This window comes from Ochotona curzoniae, unplaced genomic scaffold (assembly GCF_017591425.1).
Source record: "Ochotona curzoniae isolate NIBS_2020 unplaced genomic scaffold, NIBS_Ocur_1.0 contig_2210, whole genome shotgun sequence".
Lineage (NCBI taxonomy): Eukaryota > Metazoa > Chordata > Mammalia > Lagomorpha > Ochotonidae > Ochotona > Ochotona curzoniae.
The window spans coordinates 38,799,972-38,816,077 of NW_024465369.1; the positions used below are offsets into that span (position 1 = coordinate 38,799,972).

At 39.2% G+C, this 16,106-nt stretch overlaps 1 protein-coding gene across 5 annotated transcripts in view; it reads right to left on the reverse strand.

The window, feature by feature from the left end:
* The window catches only part of TTN (titin), a 262,852-nt gene that overhangs the window by 73,991 nt on the left and 172,755 nt on the right, over positions 1-16,106 (reverse strand). For all 5 annotated transcript variants that reach the window (XM_040971803.1, XM_040971802.1, XM_040971801.1 and 2 more), the window contains 32 exons: positions 15,929-16,080; positions 14,965-15,112; positions 14,633-14,810; positions 14,124-14,245; positions 13,743-14,030; positions 13,326-13,622; positions 13,029-13,215; positions 12,481-12,596; positions 12,091-12,390; positions 11,609-11,908; positions 11,410-11,515; positions 11,112-11,308; positions 10,723-11,028; positions 10,341-10,619; positions 9,464-9,763; positions 9,048-9,350; positions 8,573-8,935; positions 7,973-8,275; positions 7,555-7,854; positions 7,158-7,454; positions 6,774-7,058; positions 6,397-6,690; positions 5,240-5,539; positions 4,825-5,133; positions 4,550-4,740; positions 3,740-4,169; positions 1,997-2,305; positions 1,714-1,862; positions 1,598-1,630; positions 1,375-1,504; positions 983-1,282; positions 576-893 (listed from right to left, as the gene is read on the reverse strand). In XM_040971803.1, the coding sequence (XP_040827737.1) occupies positions 576-893; positions 983-1,282; positions 1,375-1,504; positions 1,598-1,630; positions 1,714-1,862; positions 1,997-2,305; positions 3,740-4,169; positions 4,550-4,740; positions 4,825-5,133; positions 5,240-5,539; positions 6,397-6,690; positions 6,774-7,058; positions 7,158-7,454; positions 7,555-7,854; positions 7,973-8,275; positions 8,573-8,935; positions 9,048-9,350; positions 9,464-9,763; positions 10,341-10,619; positions 10,723-11,028; positions 11,112-11,308; positions 11,410-11,515; positions 11,609-11,908; positions 12,091-12,390; positions 12,481-12,596; positions 13,029-13,215; positions 13,326-13,622; positions 13,743-14,030; positions 14,124-14,245; positions 14,633-14,810; positions 14,965-15,112; positions 15,929-16,080 (7,890 nt within the window). The remainder of the gene's footprint in view (positions 1-575; positions 894-982; positions 1,283-1,374; positions 1,505-1,597; positions 1,631-1,713; positions 1,863-1,996; positions 2,306-3,739; positions 4,170-4,549; positions 4,741-4,824; positions 5,134-5,239; positions 5,540-6,396; positions 6,691-6,773; positions 7,059-7,157; positions 7,455-7,554; positions 7,855-7,972; positions 8,276-8,572; positions 8,936-9,047; positions 9,351-9,463; positions 9,764-10,340; positions 10,620-10,722; positions 11,029-11,111; positions 11,309-11,409; positions 11,516-11,608; positions 11,909-12,090; positions 12,391-12,480; positions 12,597-13,028; positions 13,216-13,325; positions 13,623-13,742; positions 14,031-14,123; positions 14,246-14,632; positions 14,811-14,964; positions 15,113-15,928; positions 16,081-16,106) is intronic.

Consider the following 16,106-nt stretch of genomic DNA (forward strand, 5'->3'; position numbering starts at 1 on the left):
ATATTTATGCAGAGTTATGAAGGAATCACAGTGTTCACTCTGATTTTCCCTTTCAAGAAATAAAACTGCAAATGTAGAGGCAAAACAATTTTCAATTGTTCACAAATCCAGTATAGGAACATGAAGAGGGAAGCCCTCTTAACCATGGAGGAGAAAAGTAAACAAATATATAGTTGTGGCAATGGTAATGATAATTAGAACAATCATTACCACATTGTACATGTATTTTTATTAGCTAAAATGAATACACTCTTTTCTCAGGGAAACAAACTCACATGTTCAGATTTTGGCAGTTGCTAAGCAAATGGTTACTTTTTGCCCCTTTAGGGCACCAAGCAGAGGAATTTTTCTACTTCTGATGAAAACAGCTTCCCGTGCGGAAAAGGTGACATGTAAGGAAATACACTAAATCCTTGGGAGTGGAATAAATGACTGAGTAACGTGTCCATGTCTACACTCAGCTCACAGGATAGGATCGTGATGGACAGGTACAGTTTCTTGATTCTTGAGGAGTATTGGATATCTACAGGGGCGGCCACAAGGAGGGCATTCTCTGGCTGCACATTGGTACTTACATGTCTGGTCTTTGACGATCACAGGGCCTACAGTTTCTGAAGGCTTGCTGACTCCGGCAGCATTGACAGCTTTCACTCTGAATTCATACTCTCCACCCTCTGTGAGATCTTCAACAGTAAATTCCAGTTCTTCCACATCGCGCCTGTTGCATTGTCTCCAGGCTTCTTTCTTAGTCCCGGTAGGGTCCCAGGCAAGACACTCAACAAGATAGTGAGTGACAGGGGAGCCCCCATCATTTTTCGGTGGTTTCCAAGACAGGTGTACTGTGTTCTTTGTTATCAGGCCAATCTTGAGTTTAATTGGAGGGTCAGGAGGATCTTTAAAAATAGTAAAAGGAAGTATTAATTATCATTTACAAGATCTTTCTGTTTTGAGCAGATATTTAAATGCCGACTTGAAGACTTACATATTGGATCTCTAGCTGTGGTTCTCTGGATGGTTTCCACAGGTGGGCCAATACCAAAACGGTTTTCAGCCCGCACACGGAAGAAGTACTGTTGTTCGGAGATGAGGTCAGGTACCACGAATGAAGTGCTTCCGCAGTTTGGATTGACTTTTGTCCAAGCTTTTCCATCTATTGTCTTCTTTTCAATGACATAGCCTTTGATTCTGTCTCCCCCATCATCATCTGGCATCTTCCATGAAAGTCTGCAGCTGCCCCTCGTGATGTCACTGACTTTCAGATCTTTGGGTGGACCGGGTGCATCTGTTGGTGGCAAATCACAATATTACCAATGTTCCTTAGATGCTTAAAAAGAATTTCCTCTTATTCTAGAGCAACTTTAAAACTCTTCTTACCCATGACTTTAACTCTGCAATTTGCAGTCTTTTGTCCTGCTTTGTTCTTGGCTGTGATGCTGTATTTGCCTGTATGAGCTCGTTTGCACTCCGGAATAATAATTACTGATGAGTTTTCAGCAGTCTCCAGCTGTGCATAAAAAAATATAGATACCCATTGAAGAAAATATTATTAGCATTGAGGTCAACCATTCTGGATAATTTCAATATTATTGTTTCTTACCTGTGCATCTTCAGGTATATCATGAACTCCATCCTATTGGAAAAGAGGACAGTTGTAATGGAAATACTCCCAACAATGATTCATTGGGAGACACAGGAGAACTAGAACCTTCTTACCTTCATTGCCTTCTTTGCCTTTCCATCAAACTCCCATGATGATTTTGGTGTTGGGCGTCCCTTGATGACAGCAGGAATCCTAATCTGTGAACCAGCTTTACAAACCAGGCAGTCCTGTGCACCAATGTCAATGAAGACCTCTGGTACCTCTGTAATGCCAGACATTATAGAATAGGATTAAGGTCACATTAGAAAAAAAAAACACCCACCCAAACCAATGGATGTTCAGTATGTGGAACTGATTAAATTTCATTGTAAGGCAAAGAGGAAGGAGGGCTTGTACCTTGAATATCAGTGGCAGGGATTTCCCCAGTTGTATCGCTTGGCTCAGATTCCCCAGCTTCGTTAACCGCTTTGACTCTGAACCTGTACTTCCTGAGTTCTTTGAGATTGGGCACTACACATTCACAGGTAGTTAGAAGTTTGTCTGGCTCGTTGACACTCTTCCAGTCAGTTGTGCCTTCTTCTTGCATTTCTACAATATATCCTTTGATTGGGCTGCCACCATCCTTGGCTGGAGGCTTCCAGGCCAGCGAGATGCTAGACTTTGTTTTATCTTTTACTTCTGGGCAAGAAGGTGGCCCAGGTGGATCTAATAAGAAAAAATTTAAATTTAATGGCAATGGAATGATATACATATATATGTATATATATTCTTTATACTCATATATGCAAATATATTTCAGCCATATCAGCTATATTTAGATATTTTGCATATATTCATGAAATATTAGCATGATTAACATGATTTAAATCTTAACAGAAATATCAAATATAAATATTAATAAATTATAAACATATTAAGGCAAATTAACAGAAAATTAATAAACATGGATATAAAATATTTAGCATATATTTATAAATATATTTTAACAATCTTGTTATAATCACATTATTTTAATCTGTGAAAATAGGAATACTAAAAGGGAATAAATTCCCTTCTAGAGAAGAAAAATAGATAAAATAGTCCATTAACCTTTAGCATTAGTGCAAAAAGAAAGCAAACTAACCAGAAATATTACTCATTTTCTATATATAAAGTCACATTCTAATCCACTGAGTGCTGAAAAGCTGTTTTACAGTTGAAATCCCTCTGAAGAGATTCTCCGATATTTTTTTCTGAAGACTTTTTATACTGTGATAAATTACACTACCATAATTAAAAATGATTTCATCATTAGCTAGTTATCTTTTCCACAGAAACAAATCTTAATACTTTATAGAGGCAGGATCAGTGTATACAATGACCAGCAGGAATCACACAGTACTTTGCTTCTGAGACAGCTTTAAAATTAGACATTCTTTTGCCCCATTTGCCTTTTAGATCATAGCATTCTCCCTCTAGTGCTTAGGACAGAACCTTATACATAGCACATGTTTAATACTAATTTGTTAAATTAATATTTAATCATATATACATATATGTGTACATTTAACATGTATATATGCTCCATTTAACAACTGAGAATATTTTGATCTTTTAAACAAATAGTTCTCTATTGAGAATCAAATCCTGTCACAAATGTAATTATTATTAAGGGTACGGATGTAAATTTTTGAGCCAATCTCTCCCTAGCTGTAACAGAAGACTGTTCTTTTACTTGACCTCATAGGCTGTACCTAAGTGCCATGTACCTTTGCTCAATAAAAACTATTGAGAAAGCTAAAAACTTTTTTGTTTTTTTGTTTTTGGTTGTTCAGTTCCTACTAGTGTATCTGACTGGAGGGGTAGGAATAGGCATGATTTCATAGTTTGTAATGAGACAGAAATTATTTACAGGATTGGAACAAAAACTTGTAGTCCAGCTCTTTACTACAAAATATTAGGTTACAATTTTATATATATATTCACTCATAAATATGAGTATGTACTCATACATATGTATTTAGTCTGACAACCTATGTGAGCATGCGTCTTTTTACTTTTGTAAGTAAAATAACCTGACCAAGAAAAAGATGAGAAATTTAACTGCATTTAGTAACTTTGGCCTTTAGAAATGAGGTCCAGAAATCGGAGTATACTTACATATGGGATCTCCGGCAATGGCTGGATCTGATGGTTCACTAGGAGGGCCAATTCCAGCAGCATTTATTGCCATGGCTCTGAACTGGTATTTCACACCTTCAATCAAACGTGGAACATTGAATTCCACGCCTTTCAATCCTCCTTTGGTTATTGGTGCTCGGCTAACCCGAGACCAGTAGGTGCCTCCTTCCTCTCTTTTCTCTAGCCAGTAGCCAGTAATTGGAGAACCACCATTGTCCAGCGGAGGAGTCCAGCTCACCAGCATTGACCCCTTGGTGCGCTCCAAGACTTTTGGTTTTCCTGGAGGTCCAGGAAGGCGATAAGGATCTTGAATGACCACTTTCTCTGATTTGCACTCATCACTGGTTCCATATTTATTCACTGCCCTGACTCGGAACTCATATTGACCATTGGGGATAAGTTTCCAGATCTAGAAATTAGATGAGTAGAAATGTCTGAGAATATACTTATGTTGACTTTCACTCATTTTAAAGCTTAAGTTGCTATAGAAGGCATGAGTAGGAGAAGAAATAAGCATATAAACAAAAGATGGGGAAAGCAAAGAAGAGGACAAATTCATGAAATAAGGATACACAAACATATTGTACCTAGTTTTTCTCACAGAAAAGTTGTATAATGAGTTTTTGCTAAGTGGCCTTACAGGCATGGTATAAATACTACACCAACAAAATAATTGCTTTTTGGAGTGTTAATTTGAGCTACTCCTTAAATTCCAAGGTTATAAAATATGGCTTTAAATCAGAGTCATATCCTTTTAATATAGGTAGTAAAATACTTAGAAGAGTTTACCCCGTATCTCCTCTCTACAGCAGTGTTGGTGACTTCCTCCCATTCTGATTTTTTCCTACTTGCATCACGTTTGTCAATGACATAATGGGTGATTTCACTGCCACCATTATCCAAGGGGGCATCCCATGTTAAGTAGCAAGATTCAGCTTTTATGTCAGTAACAGCGAGATTTCTTGGTGGGGATGGGCGATCTGGAAAGGAGCCAAGAGTAGATATTGAGAAGGCAATTGTTAAACATTGCATTTCTTTTTGAGATGAGAGAGCAAGTTCCTTACCATATACTTCCACATGAACATTTCGGAACACTGAGCCGAGGCGATTGGAAGCTGTAATGGTGTAAGTGCCTTTGTCTGCCCGGGTTGCTTTGGGAATGCTCAGTTCAGTCTTAGCTTCACTTCGGGAGACTTCTTCCTTGGTTATCTGAAGAGCATCTGTAGGCTTTTCAATCACTGTTTCATTCTTGGACCATTCAATCTTGGGCATTGGAAGACCTGTCACATCTGCAGGGATGTTCACAGGTTCTCCGGCCTTAACTTTGATAGTGTCTCCTCGAACGGTCAGACGCAACTTAATAGTTGGAGGAACTGCAAAGAGAAGGAAAAAGAAAAAAAATAACAACAATATAAGGATGCTTTCTCAACTAATAGGATAAGATAACATCCAAATTATTATTAAAATAAGATTTGCTACCTTCATCATCTTGTATGACTACATTAAGAGGCAAGGATGGTTCACTTTCACCAATTCCATTGACAGCTTTGACACGGAACTCATACATTTGGTGTTCATCAAGATCTTCAACCAGAAAAGATGTGGTTGGGCAGAGCCTCTTGTTTACTCTTTCAAAGTCAGGTTTGTCATGACGTCGCTTTTCAATGATATAGCCTTGGATGGGACTGCCACCATCGCTGCGGGGCTCTTTCCAGTCAAGTGTGATTGTAGACTTGGTCCTTTCTGTATATGTCAGCCTCTCCGGAGATGTTGGAGGACCTTTTTAACCAGGGGCAAATTAAAAGGACAAGAGTGAAATAAACACTAGTTTAATAAGCCTATCCCCAAAGGACAAATATCATGTTCTTACTGATATAAGGCAATCTTCATGGAACATACAAGATCAACAGATACATACGTAAACACCTATATACCTACATAACCTAGAGGAATGGTATAATGGAGACCAGCATACTAGAAAATGAAGACACATTGCAGTATGCATCTCAATTCCTATATAAGAAAGAGTCTCAAACTGTTAAATCTATCTCGACAATAGGATGCTGGACTCCACTGTTTTCTATACCTCCAATGCTATGATACACTTTTTACTTGGAAGCTACATGCAGTATCAAGAGAGTACCATGTTAGTGGCTCCCAGTGGTTTCTGAGAGATTTCCTCTGGTTTGTTTTTCTGAGTGGTGGCTCTTGCTAGTTTTGAACCTAGTAAGTCTTCAGGTATGGGGATTTCTTGAGCAGAGAGGGAGGCTAAGTCACTTATCTTAAGGAAATTACCTGTCCTGCAATCTCTTAGAAAAACAGTAAAGTCTCCTTATTAATAGTGGTAATTAAAAAATTACTCCAGTGTATTCTATTGAAAATATCTCCTACTTATATTTTCTTTCTACGTTATTACCAAGTCCTGGTAGATATGAGTTTGTCATACACAAAATCATACATGATTAATGTAGCCAGAGGCAATCTTCATAGAGTTGCTACTGCCTGCATATGTTACTTTTTATACTCTAGTTATACATCTTAAGACAGTTAGAAATTTGAAGACTTGAAACTCAGCAAATTAATAAGTAATCAGAAGCAAACCAGACTATTGCAAAAATAAAGAAAACCTTCTTTACCTAGTGGATCAACTGCAAGAATTGGTCCTATCTCTACAGGAGGACCACAGCCAAACTTGTTCTTGGCAATAACTCGGAATTTATATTCTTGGCCCTCAAGGAGACCCGTGATATCACATTTAGACCTTTCTGTCTCTATGGGTTGTCTCCAAGTGTGCATCTTGGCATCTTTTCTTTCGATAATAAATCCTGTGATTTCACTTCCTCCATCATCAGCTGGATCTGACCAGTTAAGCAGACACATTTTCCTGTTTGTTACAACAGGTTTTAAATCAAGCACTGGACCAGGAACATCTGCAAAGCAAAACAATAAGTCAGTATAATAAGATAGTATCACTTGGAAAAATCCTGTGAAAAAGCCAGGCAGCATTCCTTACCAAAAACTTCTACCCTGGCTGCTGCAAATTTGGAACCACAGCTGTTAGTAGCTGTAATTACATATCTGCCATGATCTTTCCTCAGTGCACTCTTAATAATTAGTTCAGATTTGGTTCCAACATTCTCTATGACAACACGCTCTTTATCCAGCTCTCCTTCTTCTATAGTCCATACTCTTGTAGGCACGGGACGGCCTGTGACCACGGCTGGAATTCTAAGAGTCTTCCCGGCCATTATTTGTATTCCACCCTTGACAGAAACATCCAGTTCCACAGTTGGAGGTTCTGTTGAGAACAGTCATTCATTAGCCGAAAAAAGATGGAAAAAATGGCCACATATAGAAAAAAAAATCCATACATTTTATACAAATGGCTTTCAAGTACCTTGTGGTTCAGCCACAGTAACAGGTCCTGTTTCTCCAGGTGGTCCTTCCCCGGCAGCATTGACCGCACTCACTCGGAGTTTGTAATCAGCACCCTCTCGGATTTCTTTGACGGTGAACTGACGAACTTTGATCATCTTCTCTGTGCAGCGTGACCATTCATTTGTACCAACCAACTGCTTATCAACAAAGTAGCCAACAATTTCCCCCCCACCATTGAAAGCTGGAGGCTCCCATTCTAATTCAATGGTTGTTGAGCTTGTATCTGTGACTCTTGGAACAGGTGGCCCAGGTGGAGCTAGAGTGAATGCAGACACAAAAATCAAACTCACTGATGTTTTTTTAAAAAAAATCATAGTAGTTAACTTCAACCCACTTTCTCATAACAAATCACTTACAGATTGGATCACGTGCTGTTTTAGGATCTGAAGGTGGACTGAACTTTCCCGGTCCTGCTGCATTTTCGGCACAAACTCTGAAGACATAGGTGAGTCCCTCCAATAGGCCATCTACATTAGCTTTCAAAGAATTCAGAAGGCTTTTGTTGACCCGAGACCAATGTGTGCTGTTAACCTCACGTTTTTCAAGCCAGTAACCCAAGATTGGGCTTCCATTATCTTTTGGTTCATTCCATTTCACTAGCATACTATTGCTGGTAACATCTTCCACAATGGGTTTATCGGGTGCATCAGGTGGTTCTGGTAAAAAATAACATATATGAATTAATTTTCTAACATGGATAAAAACTCAGCTTCACTAACCATGTTTAAGTTTATGCCAAAGTATATGGTAAAAACAGACGTTAAAGAACCTTACCAAATGGATCTTTAGCTGTAAGTGGCTTTGAAACACATGGTGGTCCAGGCCCAAATCTATTTTCAGCTCTTACACGGAAGAGGTATTCTTTTCCCTCAATCAGTTTTGTCACTGAATATTTGCAGTGTCTAAGTGTTGAAGTGATAACAATCCAATCTGAGTCAGGTTTTGTCTTGTCTTTCTTTTCCAAAGTATAGTTTATGATTTCACTGCCACCATCATCAAGGGGTGGTTCCCATTTACAGAGGACTGAAGTTTTTCTAATATCTTCAAATACAAAGTTGATTGGTGGTCCTGGGGTATCTGAAATTCCAAAAGAAAATAGTGATTAAAAATTTGCATAGTATGGTTGCTATGAAAAAATGTTAATGTCAGCATGCTCCTTCATGTAGGGTTTCTTTTCCCTACATCTGTGTATCTTTGGGTCACATTAGCTTCTGCAAGTTATATTCAGTTACTTTAAAAAATCTAGCTATATGGCAGAAACCCATGTTATTCTCTACTTATTTCCCACTTCCTTTAATTCTCCTCCAAATTCCTTACATTTAACCAAAATTCTTATAGACTTTTGCACTGGAAAATATAGTTTTAACTACTTACCTAGCACAATGACAGTGCAAGGTGCTTTTGCAATACCATGGTCATTTTCAGCTTTGATCATATATAAACCATGGTCAGGTCGGATTGAATCTCGAACCCGGAGCTGAGATTCTCCTTGTTTACTATTGTTGATACTCAATCGCTCTGTCAGAGGCAGGACAAAGGGTTCTTCTTCTTGATCTTCACCCTTCTTCTTCCTAACCATAGGTGCTGCTCGCTTCTTGATTTCTTCTGGTATAATAACATTTTCATCTTTTATCCATGTAATAGTTGGGTATGGTGATCCAGAAATAGTTGCATCAAGTGCTATTTCATCACCTCGTTTCACTTCTAGGCTTGTTCTCAGAATGACTTTTGGAGCGTCTATAATAATAAAAATGATAATTGTTTTAAGTTTGGGTTAAAATATTTGGCACAGCATTTTTCCTATTCATTTAACAGTGGCAAAGTGGCAACCTTGCAAACTAACACCTACCAATAGGATCTACAGCTTTGGTTGGAGGTGTGGCCCGAGAAGGTTCACCAATACCAGCAGCATTCTCTGCTCGTACACGGAATTGGTACTCCTTTCCCTCTTCAAGTCCTTTTGCTGTGTAGGTCAGGATTGGTACCAAGTGCTCATTGCATCTTTTCCACCTCTCTTCTCCCTTAGCAATCTTCTCTATGATATAACCCATTATTTTGCTTCCTCCATCATACAAAGGAGGCTTCCATGTAATAGTCATTGCCTTAGCTGTAGGATTATGCACCTCAACATCTACAGGTGGATCAGGAGGCTCTGAAGAACAAGATAAAGAAACCATGTTAATACTGGGAAAACAGCCTTCATTCTAATGATTAAGAATTCTTAATCTTAATTCTGAGACAAGGCGCATCTATGCTCAAACTTACGCTTTGGATCTTGAGCAATGACTGGATTTTTCAGTTCAATATATTCGCCTCCTCCAATCTTGTTTACAGCTTTGACCCGGAAGAAGTATTCACCATTTGGAATGAGATCCTTTACAGTCCAAGAGAGCTTGTTCTCACCAGACATGACTGGTATGTATGTCCTCCTTCCAGCTTCTCTGCGTTCCAGGACATAATGAAGGATTGGGCTGCCACCATCATATTCTGGAGGCTCCCATGTTAACTTACAAGAATTCTTGGTTATATCACTTGCTTTAATATCTTTGCATGGTCCAGGTAGGCCTATTATAAATAAAATTGATCATTAATACTGTAATCCTGAAAATTAACATTTTAATATTTCATTATCTCTAAGTGGGTCAATTTGCATTTTGGGTAGAGTAGTCTTTAATGTGCCGGAAATTCTTCCTACTATAAGGCATTTAACATCCAGGGTGTTCAAAGTTTAAATATTAATAGTATCCTGAGAAACTCTGTGCCCAGTAAAAGTGGAGCCTCAGTTTCCAAACACCATGGAAGCAGTAGAAAATATGGCTACTTCTGGATGAGAACCTTAAGAAAAATGTGAAGTTCCACAATTAAACAAACATTAACCATTTATACATTGAGTATGCTACACATCTTATTTAAATTAATATTGCATAGGCAGATAATCAAAAGTGGAATAAATTAGCCTAATTGGAGTGCTATTAGCAATTTCATCTCTTCAAAATTGTTTTACTTCTCACATAAAAAGAAATAACCTGATAAGACAATCTATACATGGTAAATTTATGAAGCCATTTATACTAAGACTTCAATGTCGATTAATTTCTCCAATATGTGAGGAATGTCTGTTGTTTCATTAAGCAATTATTACCTATGACTTTGACATTGATTGAAGCAGTGGCTGAGCCAAGCTTATTCTCCACTGTAATAGTGTAAACTCCAGCATCTGCATGGACGCTCTTGGGCACTTCAAGGTGTGCAGAGACGTGATCACTCTTCATGGTTAATCTATCACTTGCTTTAACTTCTTTGCCATCTTTATGCCAAACAACAGTTGGAACTGGGACAGCTCTGAAGGGAACAGGAATGCTTAACTTTTCACCTTCAATAACAACAATGTCATGAGTCTCCAGATCAATGGTTGGTTTGCCTGTAAGTTATAGTTCAAAATAGAAAAAAAGATGAGTATGTCAAAATGCAATGCACAGATCAAGGCTGTTTCAGGAAATACAGAAGATAAGGTATATGCTTACAGTCTGGGTCTTTGGCAACCACATTTTCGGAGATTTCTGATGGTTCACTGACACCAACAGCATTGACAGCTCTCACTCTCAAAACATACTCTTTGTCTGGAACAACACCCTCTTCAACCTTGAATTTTAGATCTTTGATTGGGCGAGAATTCACTCGCATCCATTTCTCTGTGCCTACTGGACACATTTCAACATGGTAGCCTATGATAGGGCTTCCACCATTTTTCTCTGGAGGCTTCCAAGCAATGGCAATGTGATTTCTCCCAGCATCGGTTACATGTAGGTCAAGTGGAGGTGAAGGAGGACCTGAATAAAGAGTAGAACATTCATATCTCTGGTCTCATCATCAAACTCTAGGTAACATCATCTATAGAATCACTGGTGCTTACTTGTTGGATCCTCGATTGTTAGGATTTCCGTGGGTTCACTTGGGTGGCCAACTCCAGCTTCATTTTCTGCTCTCACCTGAAACTGTACTTCTGTTCCTTCAATCACATCAGTTACTCTGAAGTGACAGTCAGGTCCCGAGGTCTTGCCAGCTTTTACCCAACGGGTACCTAACTTTTCTTTTTTCTCAATGATATATCTATTAAAACACAGAACATTTCATTAGTATTAGTAAATAAATAACAAACTTAGGAATGTGTAACCTAGCATGGGTTATTTACAAATGAATTGAAATTCTACCTCTGTATTGGTCTTCCACCATCATTTTTAGGTGGCTCCCATTTTAGGTCAACATGGCGTTTTGTCACATCAACCACTGTCAGAGCATAGGGTGGTCCAGGCGTGGCTGAAAGTGAAAGAATAAATGGTTAGGAAAAAAATGCAAGGAAGGAATAACACTATACAAATGTTGTTGCAAAGACTAGGTTAAAGAACATACTAAAGGTGTCTTTAGCCAGGACAGAGTCTTCAATTTCAGTGTAGTCACTTTGTCCAATAGCATTTTCTGCAGCAACTCGGAACACATATAAAGAACCTTCGGTCAGAGGGGTCACTGTGCACTTGGTGTCCTTGACAGTGGTGTCTACTGTCTGCCAGCCTTTTCGCCTCACATCTCTCTTTTCCACAATGTAGTTGGTGATGGGGGACCCGCCATCTTTCTCAGGAACTGTCCATTTTAGGTCTGCTGTATTTTTGGTAATGTTGATCACTTCAAGCCAGCGAGGTGGTGATGGAGGATCTGATCAGAGAGAACGGAAAAAAAGCATTCAGGTTTTTATTGTTCAATATTCAGCATTCATGGGATATTCTGGTAGTCAGTAAGAATATAGCAAGGGAGAATTGATGGTCATCAGTTTTTCATATTTTAGTTTTTCTGATAGCAGAAGACGTTATATGCCACAGACATCAAAAGCAACTTACAAAGCTTCTCTCGGCAAAGCACAGGGTCACTGGGTTCACTTGGTTCACTCTCTCCAGCCTTGTTCACAGCTCTCACTCGGAATGAGTATTCCTGCCCTTCCATGAGCCCAGGAAGCAAGTGCTGAGTGGTGGGAACGCCTTCAGCCACTCTAACCCAGTCTTCTGTACCAGTCTTTAGCATCTCAATGACATAAGACTCAATTTTGGCCCCTCCATCATGTTCTGGTTTTGTCCAGTTCAATACTAATGATGTTTTGCCTATATCTTTCACAGTTGGTTTTCCAGGAGGCCATGGAGGATCTGGAAGACAATAAAATTGTTTTTTTCTGTCTGTCAAAAAGGAGCTAGGATAACATTGAAAATAATCACCTCAAATTATGCAAATCATACCTATGGGATCCTTTATTAATATTGGTTCAGTTGATCTACTTGGTTTTCCAGGTCCAGCCAGATTTTCAGCCAACACACGGAATCTGTATTTTTTCTTATTGGTGAGACCTTTCACTCTGTATTAGGAAGAAAGTGTGTGTATAACATTATGGTAAGAAGTAGCAATCTTCATTTTACATAGAAAAGGTCTACGTATATATTGTGAAGAAGTCACTTGGAATTTAAACAGAAGATATATCAATATAAATTTTACATTGCTTTTTAATTGTCACATTCTTTAGATGTTATCAAACATTTCAATCTAATTATAACATCAATGGAAACAAGCAGTGTCATAATATTCTGGAGGACCAAACACTTTGAAACTCCTGGAAAGCTAGTATTTTAGAGTATATCAAGAAAAGTGTTCCTGAATATAATTTACATTATTGAAATAATTGTGGTAGAGAATTTAAGTTATTTTTGAGAACTTTATATATTTTGTATAGTTAAGAGGAAAAAAGAGTGAAAATTGAAACTTAGTCTTATGTGGGAGGTTTGGGGCATACCTGAATGTTGTGTCCTTTACTGGCATCTTATTGCATCGAACCCATTTATCAGTGTCAGGATCTAGCCTTTCCACCCAGTACCCAGTGATTGGGCTGCCACCATCATCATCTGGCTCACACCACGTGAGAGTTACTGCATCTTTGGTGATATCAGATGGTTCTAAGCGCGTTGGAGGCCCAGGTGGATCTACAAATAAAATGAGGAGATACATTAAGGTATGTTCTATATGTAAGCATAACATCTAAGTGCAAGTTTGATGCAAACTTTTTCCCCCACTAACTGGTTGAGTAACTCACCAAATTGATATTTAGCTGTTATTGGAGCAGCCTGGACAGGCTCGCCAACACCATACATGTTTTCTGCAGCCACTCGGAAGATGTATTCTTTATTAGGTGTTAATTTGGTTGCTTTGAAGTTTGTATCCTTGACCGTTGAGGAGAGCTTGTGCCATACTTCACTGTCTGTGGCCCTTCTTTCCACGACATAGTTTGTGATCTTAGACCCGCCATCATCCCGTGGTGGGTTCCATGTTAGAAGGCATGACTCATTGGTCACCTCTGTGATGTCAAAAGCTGCTGGTGGTCCTGGTTTATCTACATTACATATACAGAGAAGACAGGTATGAGTTTTTTTCTTTTTTGTCATTTTTTTAAATTCAAGAAAGTAACTGAAATTAGGGTGTTTCTTGTTTTCTAAACCAGAGCCTCCCTTACCTAAGACGTTCACTTCCACCACAGCTGTAGCCCGGCCACAGGTATTCACAGCCTCGATGATGTACGTGCCGGTGTCACTTCTCTTGCTATCTGTAATAGTGACTGTGGACTTTTTAGGAACGTTTTCAATGGTGATTCTGTTGTCCTGCTTCAGGAGCATATCTGCTTTTGTCCAGGTGATTTTCGGTTCGGGTTTTCCAGTGACAGTGGCAGGGAGCTCAATCTTTGTTCCCGCTTTTACGGTGATGCCAGCCAGGAGTTTCACATCGAGGAAAATTTCTGGGGCCTCTGAATAAGAAAATATGATTTATACTATTAACAAACTCAAGCAGAATTAAAGTCGGAGGCCTGACAGAATAGAGAAAAGCAAAAAATAAGTACCCTGTGTGTCCACAGCCTGGATTTCATCTGTGGGCTTGCTTGGCAAGCTAGCCCCCTGCCGGTTCAGGGCCTTCACACGGTAAGCATACCATTTGCCTTCCTCAAGACCTGTCACTTCCATTCTGTCGGGGAAAAAAAGGAGATGTTTTACTGTTATGTAGATAAGTGGTTCCTCTGTGGAGCAATCAGACTCATTCCAATCATTCCCAACTGCATAGTCTTTAATTGAAATGTGGGATGCTTTGATTCTGTTAACTAAAAACAAAAACAAAATAAAAACAAGACAAGACCCAACAAAACAAACCAAACCCATCAAAACTAGATAAACCAGACCAAAAGGAGTTGATCTAGAGATACTCTCAGCACCTTTCAGAAACAAGATACGTGGAACAATTATAAAAATTAAAAAGTCAATATTTTAAAATATCACTGACATAGCTCATTTTAGTGCAGCAGGGGTAGGGGGTAAATATTTACTCTTGTGATAAACTAGTAAGTGGAGAACCTACTTTGTGTCTGCCACAGGTTCTCCACAGGCGACCCATTTATCTGAACCACGTGGGCATTTTTCAACTATATATCCTTTGATGCGTGAACCACCATCATATTTTGGTGGATCCCATGTTAGGAAGATGCTCTTGGCTGTTCTGTCTCTCCATTTGACATTCTCCGGAGGGTCAGGTACCGCTGTAACATTTTAAGGAGACAGTCAGCCTCACACAGGACACCTATGGTATCGTTATAATGCAACCCCTGCTGTCCCCCATAGCACCCACTGCAGGTCTACAAGCCGAACTATTCATCATGAAGCCAGGTCAGCAATCGTGAAGAAGGTACTCACTCGCAGGTGCTGACATATTCACAGGTTCGTCAACATAGGCAGGGTCTCCAGGTCCACACTTGTTACGGGCACAGACTTTAAACAAATACTCTTTTCCTTGAACAAGGTCAGGAACTGTGAATTCTAGGTCAGTTACATTGTCCATCACCTGAAACAAATACAGACCAGTAATTAATTATTTCCCAAAAACCTTTTGCCCAATTAGAAGGATTTTTTTTTACCATGAGCAAGAATTCAAATGAATGTTGTTTTGCACGCTAAAGATTATTCTTATAATAGTATTATACTAGGGAAATGTGCAAATGAGATTATGTCATAATATAAGTGCTTTGGCAAATTTTTAAAATCCAAAACTAACTAAAAATTTCCTGTGGTTCATAAAAGCGGTTCAGTTATACCAGACCTTGACTGAACTATTTTGGAAAGCAAGGACATTAATTGTGTGTGTGTGTGTGTGTGTGTGTGTGTGTGTGTGTGTGTGTGTGTGTGTGTGTGTGTTTTGAGGCCAGTGGTGTGGTACAGCATGTTAAACCACTATCTGTGACACCAGCATTCCATGTGGGCAGCAGTTCATGCTTTGACTGCCCCACTTCTGACCCAGCCTAATGGCCCTGGAAAAGCAGTGAAAGATAACCTAAGTACTTGGAACCCTGTCACACATGTGGGGGACTCAGAAGAAGCTCTCAGACTGGCTTGACCCAGCCTTGGCCTCTGCAGCCATTTCTGGAGTGAACTAGTGGGTGGAATGTCTCTATCTTCCTCTAACTTTTCCCTCTTTGCACCCTCCCATTCTCTCAGAAGCTCTGGTTCTCAAGCAATCATTCATTCACTAAAAGTTTTGGCAGTTTTTCAGTAAGTACAAGTTAACAAGATACAGCACATATAAATCCTGCATGGCATCCCAGCTCTCTGAGACTTCCTCCATTCTCTTTTCTGGATTTGTTCAATCACTGCTCAAACTTACTTTAGTCCATATTTTTCGGCTGACTTCTCGCTTTTCAACGAGATACCCAGTTAATGGACTTCCTCCATCATCATCGGGTGGTTCCCAAGTCAAGTGTACTGAGTCCTTAGTTATGTCATCAAATTTCAGTTCCTTGGGGGCACTGGGGGGAGCTGAAAAAAAATGCAGTCATCAGTCA